Source organism: Mytilus trossulus, chromosome 1 (assembly GCF_036588685.1).
Source record: "Mytilus trossulus isolate FHL-02 chromosome 1, PNRI_Mtr1.1.1.hap1, whole genome shotgun sequence".
NCBI classification, from domain to species: Eukaryota; Metazoa; Mollusca; class Bivalvia; order Mytilida; family Mytilidae; genus Mytilus; species Mytilus trossulus.
The window spans coordinates 36798435-36823422 of record NC_086373.1 but is presented as its reverse complement, the minus strand read 5'-3'; the positions used below and the strand labels follow the sequence as shown (position 1 = coordinate 36823422).

Sequence of the window (24988 nt, the reverse complement as noted above, 5' to 3'; positions counted from 1 at the left end):
CAGCTAAAAACATGTCATATGTCATCTGATCTATATCTTCAGAATTGTGAAGTGTATTAATTTCGTTTTGTATTTCTTTATATATAGCTTTGTATTTTTCTATGTCATCATTTTCTTTCAAAGGCTCTAAAATTACTGTTGCTTTCATAGGTAGAAGGAGGAAACCAAAACGAAAATTTGGGTGGCCTTTTTTTCTGCATGTTTTAGAATGTTTATGAACCTGCAAATTGACTAAACTAGTATCATTATCTGAAAGTGAACAGGAGACATATTTATCAATAAATGCTACAACATCTTCATTTGACTCGCTTTCATATACTGGTACATTTTCAATCCAAATCAAGATATGAATATGTGGTGAACCTCTCTGTTGAAATTCAACTCTAGAAAAAAAATCTGTCAATTTCCCAATAAGATCATGATCACTTTTCAACACCAAGTTAAAAAACTGTTGGACACGATAATCAAAATATCTAGAGCATGTCACAGGGTCTTTCTGAACAAGTTTAGATTTCTGATGCCAATCGATTTCTTCCAATTCATTGTCAGTATTTTCTTTGCCATCATTTAATTTGCCAAGAATTCGTAACAAATCTTTCCAATTAGTGTCTGCAGATGAAAGAGAACCAAACCATGTTGGAAGTCCCAACTGTCTGATCATCGCAAACAAATCTTTCTTCCTCTTTTCAAGGTATACTTGAAAATTTCTTAAACTTCTAAAGATATGATAACCTTCATCTAATCTTACAAGATCGTTTACAGTGTTAGGATTCAGTACATCTTTTGCTGTCCATTTTATTCCTTCTGATTGACACCTTCTTAGAGCAAGATTGACCTTATCACTTATGTTATTTTAACTGAATTTTCTTTAACTTGAAAAATTTATTTGGTACAGACTGTGCTACTCTCCTATCCATGGATCTTAGTTCCCATTTGACAATATCAGTATAGTGAACAGAGACAGACCTGTCTTTGTTATCTGGCCTTCTTTGACCACAAAATATAGTTGGAAAAGATAAGTACTCTGCATCAGGATCACTATAGAGGCTAATTGGTCGTTGACCTTCACCAGGAGCAAAAGTTAAACCTGTATCACATAGTGGATTGTCGTCTGGAATGTGATCTAACAGTGTATCTGTGTTTCCAACATGCATTTCACTTTCATCTACTTCACTGAAATGATCAGAGTCATCATCTGAATCGTTCTGATCTTGGTTATCCTCTTGTTCTGTACAATTTTTTTAATTTTCATGCGTTTCTTCTTCATTTATTTTGGCAATTTCTGTAATCCAATCCTCATTTATTTCTATTCCAGAAGACTTGTACAAGTCACTTGTTCTCATCAAATAATGTAATGCACAAATGACCGCAAATGGTCTCACATTTTCACTAAAATCACATTTTTTGAATTCCAGCTTCTTCTTCAGTTAACTGATATTGTACCTAATTTCTCTAATGTATGTGGGAGTGAATTTATTGTAGGTTGAACTTCAACAGGCACATTTACGACATTGCCTTTAACTGATTACTGTCCACCTCTTGGCAACTGTCGAATCTGCATAAAATGAATTCTTAATGATAACAGTCTCTCTTCTAAAGGATACAAATTTAATACTTTTGGTCTTTGGGGAAATCCCATTTTATTGGCTTTTGAAAATCGAGGAATTCTTTGTTGTTTAATTGCATTCGGACATGTATGACATATCCATTCTATGTCTTGTACAGATTTAAAATTAGTAAAGCAATGTGACATGCTAGCAGGAGTGGTCATTTTGACAGTTTTAGAATTAACTACAGAATCACAAACCCAAGTTTGTTCACATGAAGGACATATATATGTAGGACCATGATTAATTTTTGTTTTAAAATTTCTTATGCAAGCATCAAGGGTTATACCTTGAACTCTTTAATTTTTAGGCTTTGTTCATGATCTGTGAAATCATTTTTTTTTCTTTTAGTACTTTTAACTGTTTTACCATAACATCTGTCTATATCTAGTTTGCTCAGTCTAGAACTTTGTTTCTTCAAACGCTCATTTTCTAAGTTTTCTGGATGTGACCTATATTCTTGTTTTCTGTGGTAGTCCCGTTCGGACTCTTATTTTCTGTAATCTTGATCTTGTCTGAATTTTTTTTTCTTTTCTGTTTCATTTCTTTTGAAAACATCATTCTTTCTAGCTTCTCTTTTAGCAGCAATTTCTCTTTGTCTCTATTTGTCTTTTATCAGAATTATCTCTTTGAGACTTCTTAATGTCTGCTTCAGCCGTTCTATATTTTTTTCCCTTTCTAAGTTTTCTTTCAGCAGCAAGTTCTCTTTGTTTTTTTTATCTTTCTTACATCTGAATTTTCTCTCTGAGACTTCTTTCTATCTGCTTCAGTCTTTCTATAATTTGTATCCTTTCTTACTTCTCTTTAGGCAGCAAGTTCTCTTTTATTAAAATATTCATTCTTTCTCGCCTCTCTTTTAGCAACAAGTTCTCTTTGTCTTTCTATCAGTCTTAAATCAAAATTATCTCTTTGAGACTTCTTACTTTCTGCTTCAGTCCTTCTATAATTTTCATCCTTTCTAACTTCTCTTTTAGCAGCAAGGTCTCTTTGTCTCTCTATTTGTCTTACATCTAAATTTTCTCTCTGCTCTCTTTCTATTTCCTCCAGTCATTCTGTAATTTGTATCCTTTCTTGAATATCTTTTTGCATTTAATTCTTTTTCCTTCATTTTTTGATTTTTTCTTCTATTTAGCATGTAGTTTTTCATATATACAAATTTTGGTACCTTTGTATACTGGTAAGAATATTAAGTTTGTTTTGTGTTCCTTAGTTTCTGATCGTCTAAATAATTCTTAATCTGGTTGGTCACATCTTTGTAAGTATCTATACTACTGATACATAAAGGTAAAATTTCAAATTGAGAGTCTAAATCAATTTGTAAACTTGTGTAAAAAGCATACAAGTAACTGAGGAGGTCATGTAAGTCTGCAAATCCAATCAAAATACTTTTGCCTGAGGAATCTAATGGATTATTCAGTGTACATTCCAAATGAGAATGAGTGTCAAAAAAAATAGTATATATGATTATAATAATAAATTGCCGAACATATGGCTCCAATCATAATAAAAAATTTGTTTGACTGTGTAATACAATTTTGAATTGCTTCTTGTAATGAGAGAAATCCAGTCAACTGTTGCTACTGTAAAGCTATACCAAACAGAATATTTTGTTTGTTAATTTTAAAAATCCCTTCAGGAATATCAATTTTGACAGGAATTTCATCAAAATTCAAAAGCATATTTTAGAATAATCCCCGTGTTGTTAATTCTTGAATATGCTTCCTGTAAATTTTATCTCCTTTTTTTAAAATGTAATCCATGTGCAGTGTGTTTGAATCAAAATTCAAAGAAGAAAGTGATAAGAAAACTAAACAATTACATGTACATTGGTTTCCCCTGCTTTGAGCAGCAAATTTTGTGGCATACTGGTCAAAAGTTCCAAATTTAATAAAGTTTGCATTAAAAGAATTGATATATTTTGATAGCTCTTCTTCTGAATTATTTTTATATTGTTCATTTCGGTTTTGCAACAGATCAGTTTGGATATTACTATGATAATCTGTTTTTGCATAACTATTGTTTGATTCATGTGACAGAAAAACTGTTTGTATATGACAAGTTTCTTTTGCAAAGTTATTGTTACTGTTTTTATTTAATTGTTTTGCACAGTTATTGTTACTGTTTTGATTCAACTCAAATAGTTCATATTTATCTAATTCAGATATTTCAAGTATATTTAGTTCAGATAATTCAAGTTTATTCAATTCTGATTTTTCAAGTAGTTTCAAGTTACTGTTGTTTATATCATGTGCCTGCAAATGATCACTAAAAAGATATGTTCGCCTTCTATGTCCACTTCAAGCTCTAAATCCCTTTGAAGTTTAGTATTCTGTTGAGTGCCAACAGTTGTATCTGGATTCAGAGAATCTATAACTTCAGGCAGTTTATCAAGTTCAGTTATTTCAGTATCTATTTCAATATTTTGTTGAGTTTCTAGCATTGTTTCAAGCAATTTTCAAGTATTGTTTCAAGTAGTGTTTCGAGCATTGTTTCTAGCATAGTTTCAAGGTCTTCAGATCTGTTTTTAAGGAGGCCAGTTTCCTCAGTCATGTCAGCAGTGAGGTCTCTTGTACTGTTTTTATAGAGGCCAGTGTCCTCAGTCAAGTCCATGTCTTAAGTACTGTGATTATCGAGGCCAGTATCCTCAGTCTTGTCTGTCAGTTTATACTTTCAGGAGAAGGCATTCCCTCTTTTCGCTACAGCTTTTTTCCAATTTTTACTTTTAGGCATTTTATCTGTCAAAGAAAATAAATTGACCACATATAACTACATGATTTATCTTGTATAACTAGTATAAAGTCAACAACATATGATATGGTATATAGTTTATGATTGCAAGATATGGGTCACAAATAACATAAATTCAATAAAGAAATTTGATGGTTTTTCATTTTTGTCAATAATCTTTTCAGATAAGAATTATATTGAACTGAATCCTGTTATACATGTAATATGCAGACAACAGAATGGGACATCTTGTGCATGCCTGGTAAACATACGACTGTGGACCTGGAAATGCATTGGGGCCCCAACATGAACACAAGTGGAACTGTTATAATTTTCTTATTGACAGAAATTAAAGATGTATCAAGACAACTACATGTAAACTAAAACAGATTTCAAGCTGTATCTACCATTGACAAGAATATTGAACAGTTTCACAATATGTGAAGCTTGAAGCTTCGAAAAGATGAAAAGTTAAGTTAAACAAGAAAATCTGAAGTTGCATAGGATTTCATGCTAAGCATACCCCCACATGTAACTTAGTCAGAAGAATGGCTGAACATAATTATTGAAAAATTTTCAAAGTATTGAGAAATATGAAGTTGGTATTTAAAAAAATTAAAAAGTGCCCACATGTATTCTGCACATTCATATTGGAGAAGTGTTTGACGAAAAGTTTTGAAGTTCATTTTACATATTGAATATTTTTCAAAGTATCGGCAAACAGGAAGTTGGTATCTGAAAAGTGTTCACACCTTACAACTCATTACTGTTAAGCTGGTGGCAAAGTATGAAGTCATTCTACGAATTCATATTGGAGAAGTGTTTGACAGAAATATTTGACGGAGGAACAGATGGACGAACAAGGTCATAGCAATATCTACAAGTGGGGATATAATATAATAATAATTTGTTCATTTATATATATGAACATACTTTCATTAAGAACAGAAATAAAGGCCCTGTTCAATGATAATTTGTATTTTTTCTATTTATTTAGTGTGATTTTGTCACATACTCCACATCCCTTTATTTTCTATTTGCTAATGGAAATAAAATTTTATACATCTAATTTCAAATAGATTATAAGTCTTCCATGGAAGACATCTGTTTTCTTTGTTGTGTATTTAAATCACATATTAAATTAGATAACAGGAAGTGGATGAGCAGGGCACTCTGTATTGAACATTGGGCTAATTTAAAATAAAGCTTTGAGCCAAATATTAAGTGTGTGACTGTGGGCTATTAAGGTGTAGACAGTGGCATGAAAATTTTGTATAATGTCCATTATGCATTACTACTTTGTAAACAGGTAAAGGATATACAACAACAATTATCTAAAGTACCCTTTAACTTTGTTGGTAGGGGACTAAAAAAATCAAGGGACTTTGTTTATACTATGCATTCTCAATTGCAATCTTTTTATGTTGCTTAATGGATGTGGTCTTAACAACACCCATTGTTATAATATAATATATGAAGAGTGAAATAACCTCATTTATTTCAGATGTGACTTAATCATTTTTTATTTCACTAGGAAATCAATGCAATTCACTGCAACACATATAAAAATGATATATATATTCTGTTAAAACCTTGTTAAAAATACAACTATAATGACGTTTATCAAATACAGTTACAGTCACACATTTTATGCGAGAATCATTGTCATGATAATTTGGTTGCATTTTACTTTAATTTATTGTTTTTTCTCTAATCATTGGACAAATCTCATTTGCTTCATGAAAACTTGTCAGCTCTGTTTGAATTAGTTAGGATTATAACACCTAAATCCTGTTATGGAACCTTTTTGACAATTTTTGTCCATAGACTTAACTTGTTATGTCTGAAAACTAAGTGCTATTGATACAACCAAGGCCCTGGAACAAACTTATTCAGATTTCATCGAGGAAGTCATGCTTAATAAGAACTTGGGACTGTGATAAAGTCTGTTTTTACAAGATAATATTACAGATATTTGAAGGCAAGTAAATAATTAAAAACAAATTATCAACATACTTTTTTATTTTTATTGTTAACTCAAGTTTTTTGACATCACAATTTCTCAATGGGACTGTCAATTTAAATAATCATTAAATCATAAATGCCCAATATAAGAAATAATTTTCTATTTGAATTGTTGATTTGATTTGATTTGATTGATTCGATTTGATCATGTCATCTTACCTTCATTAATCAGATAAACAGGAATTGCATGAGGAAAATGATAAAAGAAAATCCACGATCCCGAACTCAGATTGAATTAACTAAAAACAAGGGGGGAAAAGTTTTCTATATATATTCAACCAGGGACCTATATAAGTCCTTGATCCAACAAATTCAAGGTATCAATTTGAATAAAAGTTTGCAGTCTCCTTTTTATATTCAGAATCAAGATAATAAAAAAAAAAAAAAAAAAAAAAAAATTATAAGCACAATGAAAAGCAGTACAAGCCCATACAATGGGTCTGATTTGTCTTAAAATTACTTGACAGATAAATCTTGATCTGTTGAATATTTTCAACCCTAATCTGTTTTGCTTCAACTCCTTTAGTTTTTGAGATTTTTAAAGCCCAACACTGTATATATTATCCCCATGTTCTCCTTAGCCATGGCGGCCATGTTTTTTTTTTTAGAGATATACTAAACACAATATGGATCCCTTAGCCTTAGTTTGGCTCAAATTGGTTTATAAGTTTCAGAGGAGAATATTTTAAAAGTTAAACAACATGATGAACTAATTGTGTAAAGTTGAGTTAAAAGGCCAATATTCTAAGGGGTCAAAAGCCAAATTTGTTATTATGCTTTGCTCATTGTTGAAGGCTGTACAGTAACTAATAGTTGTTGATTTCTGTGTCAGCTGATGGATCTTGACATAATAAACATTGTAACAGCTGTCAAATTTGCTATAAAAGCTTTAGTTTTGGAGATATAAGCCCAAAACTGCATTTTACCCTTTGCTCTATTTTTAGCTATGGCAACCATATTTTTTGACAAAACAGAAAATAAAACACAAACTTTATTCAAGACACCTTAATGATAATTCAGCTTAAGTTTGGTGGAAATTGGTTCAGTAGTTTCAGAGGAGACGATTTTTTAAAGTTAGCAAATATGATTAACAAATTGTGTAAAATTGTCATTAAAGGACAATAACTCCTTAAGGGGTCAATTGACAATTTTGGTCATTGAAATTATTTGTAGATCTTATTTTGCTGAACATTTTTGCTCTTTACAGTTTCTCTTTTCTATAATAATATTCAAGATAATGACCTAAAACTGCAAAATGTCCTTAAAATTACCAATTAAGTGCCAGCAACCCAACAATGGGTTGTTTGATTCTTCTGAAAATTTCAGGGATGATAGGTCTTGACATATTGAACACATTTAAACCTGTCAGATTTCCTCTAAATGCTTTAGTTTCATGGCGGCCATGTTTTTTTTTATGAAATGGGAACTAAAACACAAACTTTATTCTAGACGCCCTAGGATTCAATCAGATGAAGTTTGGTTTGAATTGGTTCTGTAGTTTCAGAGGAGAAGATTTTTGTAAAAGTTAACGACGACGGACGACGGACGATGACAGACGACGGACGACGACGGACGACTGACGACGGACGACGAACGACGGACGCAAAGTGATGGGAAAAGCTTAATTAGGACATTTTTGATTTTTTTGTTTGAGGACTGCCCTCAATGCAGTTATAACATCTCAACTGTCACAACCTTTGGAAATCTAGAGTTGTGCCATTTCACATCGTAAATAACTATTTTTATTTTCGGCATATTTCTGTAGTCTTTGCGGTGTGTTTGGAAATTTTAAAATTGTTCGAGCGTTCGCTTAAATTGTATAAATCAAGATTTTGATAGAGTCTTAATTTGAATTGACATGATTCATTTGTCATCGTGCATTTACCGAATAAGGATATCTGTTATCCGAAATATCTAATATTTGTATATTTTATAGTTATTTAATGGTGATGTTGTACCCTTTTTGACTTGTTATATATATATATAGCGGGATGGCTGCAGGGCAGGCGATTTGGTGTCACGATATCACAGTAGCATTGGTTCGAATCCCGGCGGGATTCTATATATACAACTCGTCTAAACATCAACCTAACAATGTTAGATCTGTAAATTTGCTTTTGCAAATTTTTGGTTCTTCCCTCGCCGGGATTCGAACCCATGCTACTGTGATATCGTGACACAGTAGCATGGGTTCGAATCCCGGCGAGGGAAGAAGCAAAAATTTGCGAAAGCAAATTTACAGATCTAACATTGTTGGGTTGATGTTTAGACGAGTTGTATATACATTATGTACACAGCCATGTATCACCATCATTGATGGCGATCCGATGGATACATCTGTTGTAGGGTTGTCACTGATTCAGACGTACTTATATAGAATGCAAATTTACAGATCTAACATTGTTGGGTTGATGTTTAGACGAGTTGTATATATATATATATATATATTTTTATATATATTTTTATATATATATATGATGGCGATCCGATGGATACATCTGTTGTAGGGTTGTCACTGACTCAGACGTACTTATGAATATAATTATTTTCTGTGACTGTATCTTACATTAATTTGTAGGATCCTTTACTATAGATAATTTAGCTGATCTGTAACAATAACATCTTCATGCCTTATATATCATGTACTGTAGTACGCCGCTAGATTAAAACTGACGTGGAAAGGTAACATATGGCCACCGAAAGCTCTTTTTTGAGAGCCCATGTGGTCGTGTGGTCTAGCGGGACGGCTGCAGTGCAGGCGATTTGGTGTCACGATATCACAGTAGCATGGGTTCGAATCCCGGCGAGGGAAGAACCAAAAATTTGCGAAAGAAAATTTACAGATCTAACATTGTTGGGTTGATGTTTAGACGAGTTATATATATATATATTTGCGAAAGCAAATTTACAGATCTAACATTGTTGGGTTGATGTTTAGACGAGTTGTATATATATATATATATATATATTTTGATAAATAAAAAGTCCTTGGTACAGAAAATATAATTTAAAAGTAAAAAACACAAAAAATCACATCATAAATCGAACATTGTTTCTGTTAGCGCTTTCACCGCATCTCCAGCGGTTCATCAGACAGAATTGTTATCGTTAATAGTAACGACTTGTGACGTTACGTTATAGTAACGACTTGTGACGTTACGTTATAGTAACGTCATGCGGTAATTGTATATATCTTACGGAATTTTATTAACGGACCGAATTTCACTTCCTATTTAGTGTGGGCTTATAAAGTTCAATAAAATATTGTTCCTTGGCTTCACGCGGAATTTTATCTTCGGTCCACATCTTAAAAAAGGGATATTTTAAATTTTCCCTTTCCACATCGGTCAAAGTGTCCAGAACAGGGAGAATTTCGAATTGACGGGTCTTTTATCTGCTGTTTATGAACTCTCACTCTATCAATTAGTCTATTTGTTTGACCTATGTAGTTTTTATTACAAGTGGGACAGGTTGCACAATAAATGACATTTTCCGATTTGCAGTTCATGCTTTTATTCGGTTTGATTACTGTGCCGGATTTCAGAGTTTTACTTTGTCCCACTTCTAGCATTTCGCACGTTCCACATCTGGGATCCCCGCATTTTTGTATTTCTGCTACCTTCTGTGTACTGAATTGTGCTCGTGTGAGAAGTTTCTTCAGATTTGGTGCTTGTCGACGGCTCCCAATAAGCTGTGATTTGTCGACAAGATCTTTCATTTTCTCTGATTTGTGAAGAATAGGTAAAAACCCTTTAGCAGAATTTAAGATCTGGTGATTACGTGGATTATATACAAGTCTGAAAATTACTCCAAACAGTGTTAGAGTTAGATTTTCTACTGACAATGTATTGTTCGTCCCTCAGCAGGATTCGAACTCACACCTTTGATACACTACAGCACCAATCGCTTAGCCTCATGTCCAGTGCTCTAGACCACTCGACCACATCCGCTATAAAAATATAGCTTCAATAGTCGTAGTGTTACCTTGTCACGGAAGGCTAATCTAGAGATAGACATGAGACACGTGTTTTTAAGCGTGTGTAGATATATATATACCACCAGTCATGGCCTGCAGAAGACCTAAAAACATCCATGACAAATTAGTGACATCTGTATTAGCCTACTCAATCGCCCGGTTGCTACAAACAATGTGGTCGAAGGAATTGTTTGTGTTGTTAAGCTGCAAAGACAAGCAGTTCTTTCATCAGGTCCGTTACTTAACAAAATTATACCATCTACTCTAATTCCAACTGTAAAACGGAGAACTCGATTTATATATTAACATGTGACACTTGTGGCATTCAGTATGTGGGAGAAACAATGGACAAATTTGAAATTCGGCTCAATAACCATCGTTCACCGTACATAACCAACAAAAACTGTCCTCTCACAAGACTTCTTCGTTCAACGAAAAATCCTTTTGATAATGTTACTTTCCAAATAATAGAAGTCAACACCGAATGGGACACAACGACGAGAAGGAGAAAAAAAAACTTTTGGATCCACCAACTCCACACTTTAGAACATGATGGTCTCAACGAAAAAGACGAGAAAAGATACAGGAAAGATAAAGAATAATTTAAAACAAAGCATCGTCCTTTTTATCCCGTAATATTAGCCAATGGACGTTGTTAACTTCAAGTACCAATTATGTATTTTCAAGGCAGCTATATCCAAGTGCAACATATACATTGAGCTTCAAAATTTTCTTATTTTCAAGGCAGCTAAATTCAAGTGCAACATAGACATTGAGCTGCAAAATTTTCTTATTTTCAAGGCAGCTAAGTGTAACATTAACATTGAGCTGCAAAAGTGCCTATAAAATAGCAGCACATGACATACAAATCTATAGGAGTGTGGATTTATAATCAGTACAGAGATTAATTCAATTACACAAAAAAAATTATAGATTGCCTAACAATGTAATTTTAACACACTATTTTAATAGTATGTATACATAAGAATGTTTAAAATATTTACAAAATGATGAAAACAAACGCAATATTTCGCTAGACCAACTAGCTTTATCAAGCAAACATCTATTCAGGTGAGATCGGATGTAGATTATAAGAAAGTTTTGCAGCTCAATGTAGATGTTGCACTTGAATTTAGCTGCCTTGGAAATAAGAAAATTTAAAGACGAAACAAAGTCTTATTACATCACTGATGATTCACAACTCTTTCGCTCAAGGATAGCAGAATATCAAGAGATGTTGGTTGTAGCATCACCTTGTCACACACCAAATATCTACGAAACTTCAATAATACCTTTTCCTCGACCGCTTGTGTGCATATTAATTGCTCTAAGGTTGAACATTTACATAGTTTTTCACTGTATTTTTTTCACACAAAATCAACTATATATATAGTCAGTATCCGGAAAAACATCTTATCCGAAGGATTTGGTTAACTGTTATAAAAAGCAAAAATTTATTAACAAAAATATAACTTATTTACAGAAAAAACACGAAAAAATACTATATATATTCAAATCTCTCAAAATGAATTATCCTACAAAATGTACATAATCACATCGAAACTATCAATTCATTGTGAAGGAAAAAATAAACTGTGGAGCTGACTGACTGTTAGGAAATTTCCGTAATTAAAAAAGTTACAAATGATGTTTTATCTTTTGGTTTTTGCCAAACAAAATTTGCATACAGTTTCACAATAATACATGTAATATCTGTTGTCCTCTCAAATGTCAAATGCTGTTTTTGAATTATATTTTTTTTCGTTTTTTAAGAAAAACACGTTAAATTTCCAACTGAAAAACAGCCAATTTTACTTTAAGTTTGAAAGTTTTACTCGGGGATGGTATTATATTTATGTATTCATCATTCCGATGATCATTGATGATATATGCATCGAAAATATTAACGGAAAATATTAACGAAAATAGCGGAAAAATTAACAAAAACATTAAGTTTTTGGATTTTAAAGTGACTATCATTTAAAAATATTTTGCAGCCGTGTTATTTCAAATATATTAATCTAACTAAGCGTCTTTTTCGAGGTCAGTTGCAGTACTAATGTAAAGGATAATTTGTCCAATCAACATTATACAGCGTTACAGGAGCTCAAACTTTATTCTTTATGGATACGTTACGGTCGTAACCGTCCTGCATGTTCATGATGTACGGATTTCATTAGTAGAGGTATACTCGATCATTACAGAAAATTGACCTTACAATTATGAGGAAGATCGACATTGCTCAAGTTTTACGGTTACCGTCACAAATAGATCGACCGATACGATAAACATATATAGATTCTACTACGTACTGTATCGAGTGTGATACGATATCTATCCATTCGAGACAGTTAAATTTTCAATGCGAGGCCCGCCGGGCGATTTAAATATTCAAAATTTAAATGTCGAGAGTGGATAAGTATTCGGTATTGCACGAGATTTGGTGGCGGAAATAAGTGAAATACTGAACTCCGAGGAAAATTCAAAACAGAAAGTCACTATTCAAATGGCAAAATCAAAAGCTAAAACACATCAAACGAATGGACAACAACTATCATATTCCTTACTTGGTACAGGCAGTTTCTTATGCAGAAAATTGTGAATTGAACACTGGAGTATTTTTCTCTAAAATAATATGTTTAAACGTATATGCAGACAAACTTATGTCTTCTTGCAAACGATATTTAAAAAGATGTGTTCTTTCTATGTGAGGTCATCAGGCATGGATGACGTTTATCATGTCGTCACAATAGGAAATTGATTCGACGTCATAAGCCAATTTTAACCAATGAAACATTGAGATCAGACAAACCACAATTTCATGTTGATTAGATAAAAATAATCAACATGTCAGGAAAAGAATAAATCGTGTTAGAATTAAACATTATGACTGCGTGTGTATTCGAATGGTGTGTGATGCTTGCATAGTAGAGACGCATATCTTGCCTTTGCACCTGTTCCTGATCCTTTTAGGGTCCATGCAAATTCCTCAATTTTGTTTGAACCTTGAATTGTCTTAAACTCATGAGATCTGAACATTGTTAAACTACTGTTGGCTTTTTTTTTTCATTAGATATTTACTTTTCATGAGCAACACGATCATTACAACACCATTATTGGCTTTCGATGAGATTAAATCGACTAGCCGTTCATCAATGTAGAATTTTTACAATTAGATCTAACTCTTTGCAATCTTTTTTACAGGCTGTACAAAACAAGTAAAAAGAATAGAAAACATGCAGTTTAATCTGATTACAGCTTTATATTGGATTAATACAAACAAATACAAATATACAAATATGTTTATTGGCACAAACTCATTAACAATAAATGGTTAAGACCTATACATACAACTATAATAATTGACATGGTAGAATGAAAGGTTCCATGATAACATATCATGCTAAATTATGAAAAGTTACAAAATAATGTATCATATAAGTTCACTATTTCTTATATTTAGACACTCTGATATGAAAGAGGAAGACAGTCTTAGTAATAATGCTGAGTTATTATTGACCAATAGAGATATTTTTTCATCAACGGTTATGTTACGCTGTATTTGAAATATAACATTTATTTTATTTTCTAATATTTCTCGCTTTGAGGCATATCTATTACATTTTAATAAGAAATGTTGTTCATCCTCATTTTCCCCATTTTTACAGACAGGACAGTATCTTTTCTCTCTGGGAAAATTAAGATGTCTTCCCCTTTCAATCATTAAAGGATGTGCACTTATGCGTATTTTGCATATTAATCAAATGCTTATTTAGTCATATTAACGATAAGGGTTCAAAAATAGTGTTAATTTTCATTCATGTTGTATATTAAGTGCTTAGTCTAGTACACTAGTATTTTAATCAACAACAATACAAAAGACAACAATCACTTTGAATGTTTCTCATCCAAGAATTATCGACAAACTTTTGTGAAGAATGAAAGTATGTCTTTCTTTCATGACTTATTTTTCAAGTCATCATGCATATAGTTATTTAAAAGAATAAACATACGCTTAATGCTTTCATTATGAGACGCTAAACATTCCGTAGCGACGTCGTTTTTATGATATGTGAACGCCATCCAGTGTATTTTAATCAATAGTATTTTATTATATAAAACACACAGAGGAGTTATTCCTTCGTTGTCTGCTTTGTTGGTATCAGCATTTTCCTCTAATAACAGCGTGACGACGTTTTCGGCACCGTATTTGCACGCTAGATACAATGGTGTCTGACCTTTGCAATTTTGTAAATTGATTTCGCATTTTATGGAAAGAAGTATTTTCGCCAGTTCATAATCCCCACTTATACAAGTTTTATGTAACGGAGTTTCACCTTCTCTGTCACGCGAATTCACTTCTGCATTACGATCAATGAGTGATTTCACAATAGACTTGCGTTTTGTAGACATTTCAATCATAAACATAGAGGATTTATTGGTTAGTAAGTACTGTGAATCATTTAATCTCTCACAAATAACGTGAAGGGGGGTTTTACCGGTAATATTACACAACTTAGTGTTTGCTTTATGTTCAAGTAAAACTTCAACAGTATCTAAATTCTCTCTATGACATGCAAAATGTAAAGGTGTCCTGTCCTCACCGTCTTGCATATTTACATCTGCTTTGTTACGTATAAGTAATTTACATATAAGATTCAAATCATTTTCACACGCTAAATGTAAAGGAGATAATCCCTTTTCGTCTGGTTTAGAGATTTCTAATTTATTTGTAATCAAAAGGTTTATAACATTGATATGTCCTCCGTTTTCACAGATAGCTTCACATGTTGCGTGAAGCAACGATCGGCCTGCACTGCTGCAGTGAAATATATCGAGACCTTGTGTCAGAAAATATTGAACTGTCTCAAGATTTCCTCCTTTACATGCAGAATACACAGCCTCGTTTATTGAGAAATCAAGCTTTTCACACAAACTAAAATTGTTCATGAAATATTTTACAATATCTGTGCAGCCATAAAACGAAGCCTTTCCCAGAGAATAAAACTTGTCGAAAAGGGTAATTTTATTGCTACATTTCTGTTGTAACAATTGGATTATATCGATTCGGTTCCTTTTGCAAGCAACAGCCAATGGGGAATATATATCGTCATCCCGTTGATATTTTTCTGGATATTTATCTGCATGGATTGCAAGTAACATATTCACAATTTCTAAATGGCCTGTTTTACAAGCCAAATATAGAGGCGATTCACATGTTGATGTATCGTTAACCTCAGCTTTTTTTTCCAGTAAATTTCTTACAATATCATCATAACCCCCCATGCATGCCAAGCTCAAAGGAGTTTCACCGAAGTTTGAATTCCTGTTTACATCTGCATTTCTGTTTAACAACAATTTCACTGCATTTACATGTCCCGCCTTGCATGCAACGTGGAGAGGACAATACTGTAACCAAGTGTCGGATATGTGAACGTCAGCTTTCTCTTGTAATAGTAGTTCTACAGTATCTGTGTTTCCTTGCGCACATGCTAAATACAACGGTGTAATACGGCTTTTGCTAGGTTTACTGACCTCAACATTCTTAGCAAGAAGCATCTTCACTATGTTATTATTTCCTGTTTTACATGCCATATGTAATGGCGAAAATGCCATTTTATCACACGATGAAGCATCAGCGCTGTGGTTCAATAAAAGTTCTACAATATCTTCATGTCCACCTTCACACGCTTTATATAAGGATGACCTACCCAAGTTGTCTTTTTTATTTACATTGCAATTCAATTTGATGAGTAATTCAACAATATCTGCAAATCCCTCCAAAGCTGCTGCTATTAACGGAAACGTGATGTTTCTTACTTCTTCGTCGTTTTCAGGGTCATTCAACCAATGGCCTTTGTCAAGTTCTAATTTTATCCCATACTTGTCGATTTGTATAAATAAGTCTTGCACTTCTTCGGAATTGTTCAGATATCTGATGAGCTTTTTTCTATATGGTTCGTGGACTAATTGTTTATTATGCAGGGTACTGTAGATATACCGTTGTCTCAAATCGCGTACTAGTCTTTCAAAATATAATTCTTCCATTTCTTCCGATAGGATAATAAAATGTTCGGTGGAATTAGTCTCAATCGATCTGAATATGAATCTATCACCAATAAACCTTCCATTAGCATTTATAATAAAACATTCGTCAAGATATTGTCCGCACACAGTAGATATAATATCGTGTATTTTGTCATGAATTATGCTGTACCTTGGTCCAATTTTCTTCAAATATGTTCCCATTAATGTCGAAAATCCATCCTTTAAAGATCTTCTTGCAAATCCACTACTTAAATCAATGTCACATTGTCGCGTTATTTCGTTCAGTTTATTTAATACATCTGAACTCTCTCTCGGCCTACAATTAAGCAGCTCTTCCTTAAATCCATCACTAAATAAAATAGATAAAACTAAGGCACACACTTGGTACTTATTTTTGGAAGCTATAATGTATTCTATATGTCGTTTAATTGTATCTATCGGGGAAGTAAGGAAAAGTGGTAATTCCTCAAAAGACATGTTTTCAGACATTTTGCATAATAAAGGAAAGAAGTCAAAATGACAGAGATCATCTATCACATGATCTATTTTATCTGTTTTCAAATACTTCTTTATCATCAATATTCTCTCTTCTGGAAGAAGACGAAGAGGTTCAGATAAAAGATCAAACGCATTTTCAGTAAATAGCGTTAATTTTTTGAACTGTGGGTCATTAAACACATGTAGCCTACATGAAATTAATAGTTTTGCATCTATGGTTTCTTTTGTGCTGGAGGGATTTGATATGAATCTATCTTTTATCTTTTCTGTGAGATCGTTCCAGGTATTTACCAACTCCACATTAATCGTTTCTTTACCACAGATATCATCAATAACAAAAACCTGGTTTCTATTTTTACAATAATATTTCATAATATCCGATGGTGCCGATACGAATGATAAAGGTATTATATCATACTTTTTCTGTCTATGTAACACTAAAGCAACATGGTGAATAAGAAATGACTTTCCGGTCCCGGAGCTTCCTGTAACAACAGCTATATTACAGGTTGAAAGCCATGACATTAATTTTTCTGTTGCTCTAGTGTCGATAAATGTCTCATTATCTTTTTCCCAGTAACGAATTTCGTCCATGTGGTCATCTAGAAATTAACAACAATGAAAAACAATTTAAAACACTGAATTTAGTGTCAGACACTTCCTCGATATATTGACGATTATATCATTCAAAAGAATCAGGTTTTTTTCTAACGAAATGAAATATTAATTTAGCACATTGGCCATTTTTGTATAATTATGAAACCAAAATGATTTGGATTTTTCTGTTTAGTAACTCTTTCAGATAATTTTGTTATTGACTTCCAAATCTTTTGAATTCGGGCATCGGTTGTATTGTCAGTGTATGCTTGTGAATGTGTGTTATTCTCATTAAATCGTTCATTGTAAGTCACAAAGAGTGTTTTTAATTTAACTCAAATGTGTGTACTGTATTTTTTGTAACAAAAGGGAATAACTCTATCGATTCACGCAGTGATTAATTAATACATCATTATCTTGTTTGTCGTGAATCTTTCGTAAGGAAAGAAAATGAATATTTTGACGCTGAAAAACTATTGTTACAAATGTACCATGTACAATCATAAATTTGAACAAGGTTTAATTCTGTTCCAATACAAACAAACAAAATGTGAGGTAGGGAGCTTGATTCTCAAAGAAAGATCTAGTTTCATTATGTGGTAAAATATTTTCAAAATCTCTATTAATGTTGTTTCAAAATCTTCCGATTTTAACAATGTTTCGAAAATCTGATAAAGCAATATGAATACGTATTGATAATACCTCGTATACGTTTTGGAATTATTTCCTCTTGGTATTGGGTGATGTCTTTGATTTTTTCTTTTATATTGCCTAAATCATCTAGTATAACTTTCTCAACAGCAGCTTTGTTTTCCATATCAGTTTCTAAGATGCATTTTAAAACCTTCGCATATTTTGCCAAGACACTGGTATCTTTGTGAATTTCATTTACCAATTCAAGACCAAGTGGTGTACATTGACAAATAAGAGTCCCTGCAATCGAATATTGGAATATCATTAATATTTGATGCTTAGAGCGGGAAAGGAATACAGGTTGATCAGACGGCCGTCCGCGGTCGAGCCTTCAATGACAAAATTTCAGTGCGTTTGCTTTAGTCTGTCAAACTTGTTATTGTGTAAATAAGTGCAATATAATAAACTCGTTCGAAAAATAACATTACTTTCAAATTTTAAACAGAAGATATGTACTGCGATTTTATATAATACAAATACAGAATTGACCGAAAAAACACGTTATAACGTAAAACTGTAAAACGACTGAAGGATTACAAACTTGATTAAAAAAAAATTGGAGACGTAAGAAGTGAAAAAAAATTATCAATGTTTGTCAATCAAACTCGATTTATTACAAAAATGTCAAGTTTTGAATAAATACAATCGAAAAACCCAAGGCGTTAGTTATACGTTGTTTTTTTTACATTTAAAGAGCGTTCTTAGAATGAATTTAAAATTATCATATTTAAACGTAGTTCACAATTCATCATCAATATATATATGCAAATCTTTCTTGAACGTTTCGATTTTTAAATATATGGAGAAGCGCTAGAGTGTTAAGTTGATTTTCGAGTTTATTTTTTTTATCGAATTTCCTACTTGGACAACAAAGAACATTTAAGAGAATGTTCATCCAAATAAATTTAGCAATATCAGTAAGAATACGAGATGTTCATGCTGTATGCAAAATCATACTTTGCCATACATATACTTTACTGGATTTTGAATATTTTCATGTTTGTCTAATCCACGTAAAGAAATATAAAATTGAGAAAGGAAATGAGGAATGTGTCAAAGCGACAACAACCCGATCATAGAGCAGACAACAGCCGAAGGCCATCGATGAGTCTTCAATGAAATGAGAAACTCCCGCACCCGGAGGCGTCCTTCAGCAGGCCCCTTAAAAATATAGTATATCAAACTACGACGTTTTATCTAAACACATAAATAAATTGTAATTTCGATTAATTGAAGACATTTCGAAATGGATAATTATGGAAATAGAAATAACATAAACGGTAAAAGATTAACAATTGAAGATTAAGAGCTATAAACCAAAAAGTACATCGAAGTATAGCAAAAACTGACCAAGAAATAGAGCTTTGAATGAGGGAGGTATATTTTCGAAATTAATACATTTTCCAAGATTTTGTAACAGCAAATTTAAATAACACAAAAATACCTATGTACCGACTCCTGAGTTCGTGATGCTATCAGTCCATCATCAGAGACATCGATCGACTCAGTGGTAGAAATAATATAAGCTATCATAAAAGGTACACATTTTTCTACACCACTGAGATGCGTATTTCGGCAATCAATGTCTCTTCAGTGATGCTCGATACCAATGTATTTGAAAATTGAAAGCTAAGATATGTTATGCTTGCCCAAATGAAATAACAAACTTAATAAAATAAAGATTTTTGATTTTGTCATACTTTCTTGGAAACCAATAATTCAACAGAGTAAATTTCTTCTTCATTTAGACAAATTAAAGAATTTCTTGACAAAAAAGTGTATGTACTTAAATTTTATAATAAAAGTAGCCATTTAGTTTTTTAAAACACATATACATCATTGTTTTTCAAACTGATGTTTCATATTACTTTCAAGATACAGTATAACGTTACAAAAAGGGTGTCAGTCTGAATATAAGATAGAGACTTATAATTAACTTATTTGGATATACCTGGTCCATTGGTTTCCCATTTCCTAAGCTCGTCTAAAATTGTTCCTTTTTTAGATACTTTAATCGTAAGACTGTTGATTAAACTTTCCAACTCTCTAAATGTAGTAGAAAATCTTCCATTATCCCACTCGGAAAAATCACAGTGTGCCCAAGGATTCCTAATGCTTGATCGTACCTGAAAGTATATCCTAAATGAATCGTTGTTACATTTCTAGTTAAAGAAGGTAAAGTTAGGAATACAAAAGTTGAAAATGGAATGCCTAGATGTTAAAAGGCCATGCAATATGCAATGGGCTTTGCATAAATTGTTCATCGTAAACACATTACAAATACAGACTAATATCACTGAATCATGACTGCATGAGGGGACATTGTCTCGTATATACTAACCTAACTACATTGAATATATATTTTTTTCTTATAGTTTTCAATGAAACCGTTGGCGATTATCAACGTATATATATGCAAAATTGTGCATCTTCAGTCTTTCTAAAAAATTAAGCCGTTACATAACCATTTTAGATGATAATAATCCTTCATTTGAAGTGATCAGTCTTTCTTGCTCAAAATGGCCATACTATTTTCATCAAATGGTGCAAATCGTACAAATAGGTTGTCAAGAAGATATGATTCTAATAAGTATATTAATAAATAAAAAAATCATGTCTTTTTATGTGTTGTATTTATTAAACATGTATACTAGCATTTTATTTACTAATAATTGATTGTAATAATTAATGTTTGTGTGTTTTCATGAGAAGCCAGATTTTTTTATATCCATACAGTCTTTGAGTTTGACTCCTTGAATGCTTTCCCTTTTTTCTTATTATTATACTTTTCTGAAATGTTGGGGCTAAATGAAATACTAGTAATACAAAATAAATAATTTCAAGTTTAAATATCCACCGATAAACTTATATATTTATGTCACAGTGAACATATTAGCTGAAATGATCACTGTTGAATATGGACTAACATACTCACGGCCGACACTCGGCTAACCGAGAGATTGGTCGGTTAATCTATATTGAGTATGCGGCTATATCGGCGGTCAGTCTGTTAATCGGGTTGGTTATACGTCTGTTAAGAGTAAAACTCACAATTTAATGTTAAACTCTCTTAAATATACAGATTTTTGGCATATTATGAGAACCACATCCAAAAAAAGAAAAGTGTCTGACAAAATGATATCTATCATAGAACATTTTCCACTAGTAAAAAAAATGCATAGCCTGCGCAATTTTTAGTAAAACGAAAAGGCGTCGCGCAAGTATGTGATTTTTATACTTGTACGCATATCAATATTTTGGATAAAAGGCTAAAAAACGTTTTTAGATATGATTTAAAGGACACAAAATAGTACTTCGGTGTTAAAAAAATAATTGTCATTGATAAATAATTCATAATTGTTATATAAGTTGAGTTATACCACATTTTAATGAAAATTTGGGGAATACAGTCTACCTCAGGTATAGATTACCTAAGCTGTATTTGGCAAAACTTTTAGGAATTTTGGTCCTCAATGCTCTTCAACTTCGTACTTTATTTGGCCTTTTTAACTTTTTTGGATTCGAGCGTCACTGATGAGTCTTTTGTAGACGAACCGCGCGTCTGGCGTATACTAAATTTGGTCCTGGTATCTATGATGAGTTTATTTAATGGGTTGGACAATTTAAAAAAATCGTGTCAGTTAAGAGTTATTTAGCCAAGACAATGGTCTTACTACCCTGAGTTTTTATTTTCACACTGAAAAAAATGAGATGTACTTGTGACCAAAAAACTACAATACGGTGCAACAGTATCCTTATAGAAAGAGCACTTTTATGGGTTTTTTTTCTTTGCATTTCATTTAAAGGATGTGTCACTTCAGTATAGCGTTATATAGACTGATTGGCCGCTCAAATTCGCATGAATTTATTATTTACGCCAAGTTATCAATCAGCCTTATTTTTTTTGTCTGTTCAAAGTCTGTAACATTTATGAATGTGTCATGTGTTGCAATGCAGCTGGTTGAATTCCATTCGTTTTCTTTGAAATACTTAGGTTTTTCTACCTCAGGAATAGGTTACCGTATGCCGGCGTCACACATTGGCGTATAGACCGGCGTGCACCAAACGTACAGAGGAAATTGACAAAGTCTGTATACGTTAGTTGCACGCCATAGTAACACTTAGCAATCGTTCAAAGCGCGTTGCATAAGTTTGAAGTACGTCGAAATACAAAGGTAAAACTTGAGAAAGGAAATGGAGAATGTGTCTAAGCGACAACAACTGGACCATAGACCATGCAACAGACAAGGCCACCAATGGGTCTTCAATGTAGAGAAAACTCCCGCACCCATACTCGTCCTTTAGCTGACCCCTTAAAAATATGTATACTAGTTCAGTGATAATGGACGTCATAATAAACTCCGAATTATAAACAAGAAACTAAAATTAAAAAGCATATAAGACTAACAAAGGCCAGAGGCTCCGGACTTGGGACAGGCTCAAAATTGCGGAGGGGATAAACATGTTTATGAGATATCAACCCTCCCCCTATACCTCTAGCCACTAAAGGAAAGTATATACGCTTGATGAACGCTACAACCCGAGGAATCTTTTATGCAGCATAAAAAACATACAACATACGCCGGATGAACGCTTCTAGTACGCCCAATTTATACACGCTTAAAGCTAGTTTTGCACACGTTACAAATATGATTGGCAGTTTAAATGCATCCAAAATTACTAGCGTATTGACAGCGTAAATGATTTTAAACACGCCGGAGCTATACGCTGATGCGTGATGACGGTATTAGTTGTATTTCCTCAATGCTTTTCAACTTCGTTTTTTGGCCTTTTAAAAAAAAATTTCGAGCGTCACTGATGGTTTTTTTCGTAGACGAAACGAGTGTCTGGCGTAAATATAAGGCGTAAATATCAAATTTCAATCCTGGTATCTTTTAGGATCTTATTTCCGGTATGTATTTTCCTTTCTACTGATTTAATGTGTAACAAAAAGACAATTTTATATTTCTTGTAAATCACAATAAATGCATAATATCAATTTTATTTTTCGAGTAATGATGTCCTAAGTCATTTAGCCGACTCGCAGTCCGCAAACGTGCTCGTTTTTCTATCGAGTGACCTTCAAGGTGGTGTAGAGAAACAGAATCCACATGATATATGCGACCATTCTTTGATGAAGTTAATATTACTTTGATATTACACTTTTTGAAAAGGTTAGTGATACTTACCTTTTCAGAATGGGTACGCACGGAAACAGGAAATTTGTCAATGTTTATTATTATCCCAAGAAGAGCGGACATATCACATGAATCGTCTATATCTTGGTATTTAGTCATGGATGTTAATAGAAATAACTTGGATAAATCAACTGGATTTTTTACTCGGTAATCATAATTATATATGTGTTTTCCAAATATATCTTTATTGTTGTTTATATTTTCATAGTTTAACTTCTTCGACGAGTGTGTCTTCAGATAGGATGAATATGTTTGCTTATCTACCTTGTCAGTAATTGTCAATCGGTAATAAAGCTTTACAAGAACGGGTAAAAGATAACCTCTAAGCACAGGAGATATAACAGTGTGTAAACAAATTCCAACTGTAAGCCATCTTTTCTGGTCGTCATTTAAATCATCAGAAGGTCCTAGAAAGTAAATAAAAGTCTTTACCAAAACATTAATGGTAAAAATGTCACTGCATCAGATGCTCATTTCGACATTAAATATATCTTTACAGTGATGCCAGAGACCACCTAGTATTTTAAAATCATATATACCTAGTAATAAAACATTTAAGATCTAATAAAAGCGAAAAAGGCATGAAATGAGGCCAAACTCGGACTTAGAACCTGAATCAGAGCTATAATGAGGGTAATACAATCAAAATTATTTCTCAAATTTTCCAACAGAATTCTAGGCTTTAAATCAGATTTGTAAACTAAATACACGCACAAGGTATAGCGCTATCAGTTCGATTCATAATTTTTTTTTTATTCTTCGTGTTAAATTAAAACTTCATTGCAAAATAAATGAACTAAAATTATGTAAACACAATTAAAGAGTCAAACATTACACGATCGATAGTTACGATTTTCAGTATATGTGTAAAGGTCCGCTTTCTTTTTTTCAAATGATATTTCTTTATATTTTTGTAGAGTGGGGCGCTCATATTCGCCGTGGACACAATTTCGCTGTTTTATGATTTTGAGGTGTAAAAACTTCAAAGGATGATTGAAATGGAAGAAATATGCCGTTAAATTATATTTTCATTACAAATATGATTATTTTTGAAAATGAGACTAAAGAAGTAGGGGCAATAAGGCCCTTATTTGGCCCAAAAATTACTGCAAATTTTAAAGTTATCATACATATTCTTAAATTACTGAAAACTTGTCTAAGGTATAAGGTACAAACAAAAACACAAAAAAATTGACATCGAACAAGTTACCATGGCAACAAATCATAACCTAATTTGCATATTTTGTTAAATTTCGTGATTTTCCTTGTTTTTTCATCAAATTTTAAGTATATTTTAGACCGAAAAAGTATGTGCGCACCCAAGAAACAACTTTATTTTTGGTGAGATTATGCCAATAGTTGTAATAAAGCTTTGGTTAAATTATGTTGTTGTTTCTCGGCTGCGCAGGATGTTTCCACTACGGAAATAAAGTCAGAAAACTGTATAAATTCTGTATTTTTCATGGTTTTTGTGAAAACAGTACATATTATGACGTAAGTGTGACGTCATCAGATAACAATCTAAATGTTTTTCATTTATATTTCTTGACCCTATGCACTTCTAAACATTATGTGCCAATTTGAATTAGTTATCAACCGTTTCATTTTCTTGGGCCAAA

The 24988-nt window shown here is 32.6% G+C and overlaps 1 protein-coding gene across 1 annotated transcript; it reads right to left on the bottom strand.

The window, feature by feature from the left end:
• Nucleotides 1-2411: 2411 nt before the first annotated feature.
• Nucleotides 2412-23468, bottom strand: LOC134714990 (ankyrin repeat and KH domain-containing protein 1-like). The gene is made up of 7 exons (XM_063576839.1): nt 23361-23468; nt 20123-20297; nt 18181-18411; nt 17300-17483; nt 14462-17068; nt 9979-10156; nt 2412-2648 (listed from the first exon to the last, which is right to left on the bottom strand). Exons 1-7 carry the CDS (start codon nt 23466-23468, stop codon nt 2412-2414), a joined length of 3720 nt encoding a protein of 1239 aa, XP_063432909.1.
• Nucleotides 23469-24988: the final 1520 nt, after the last annotated feature.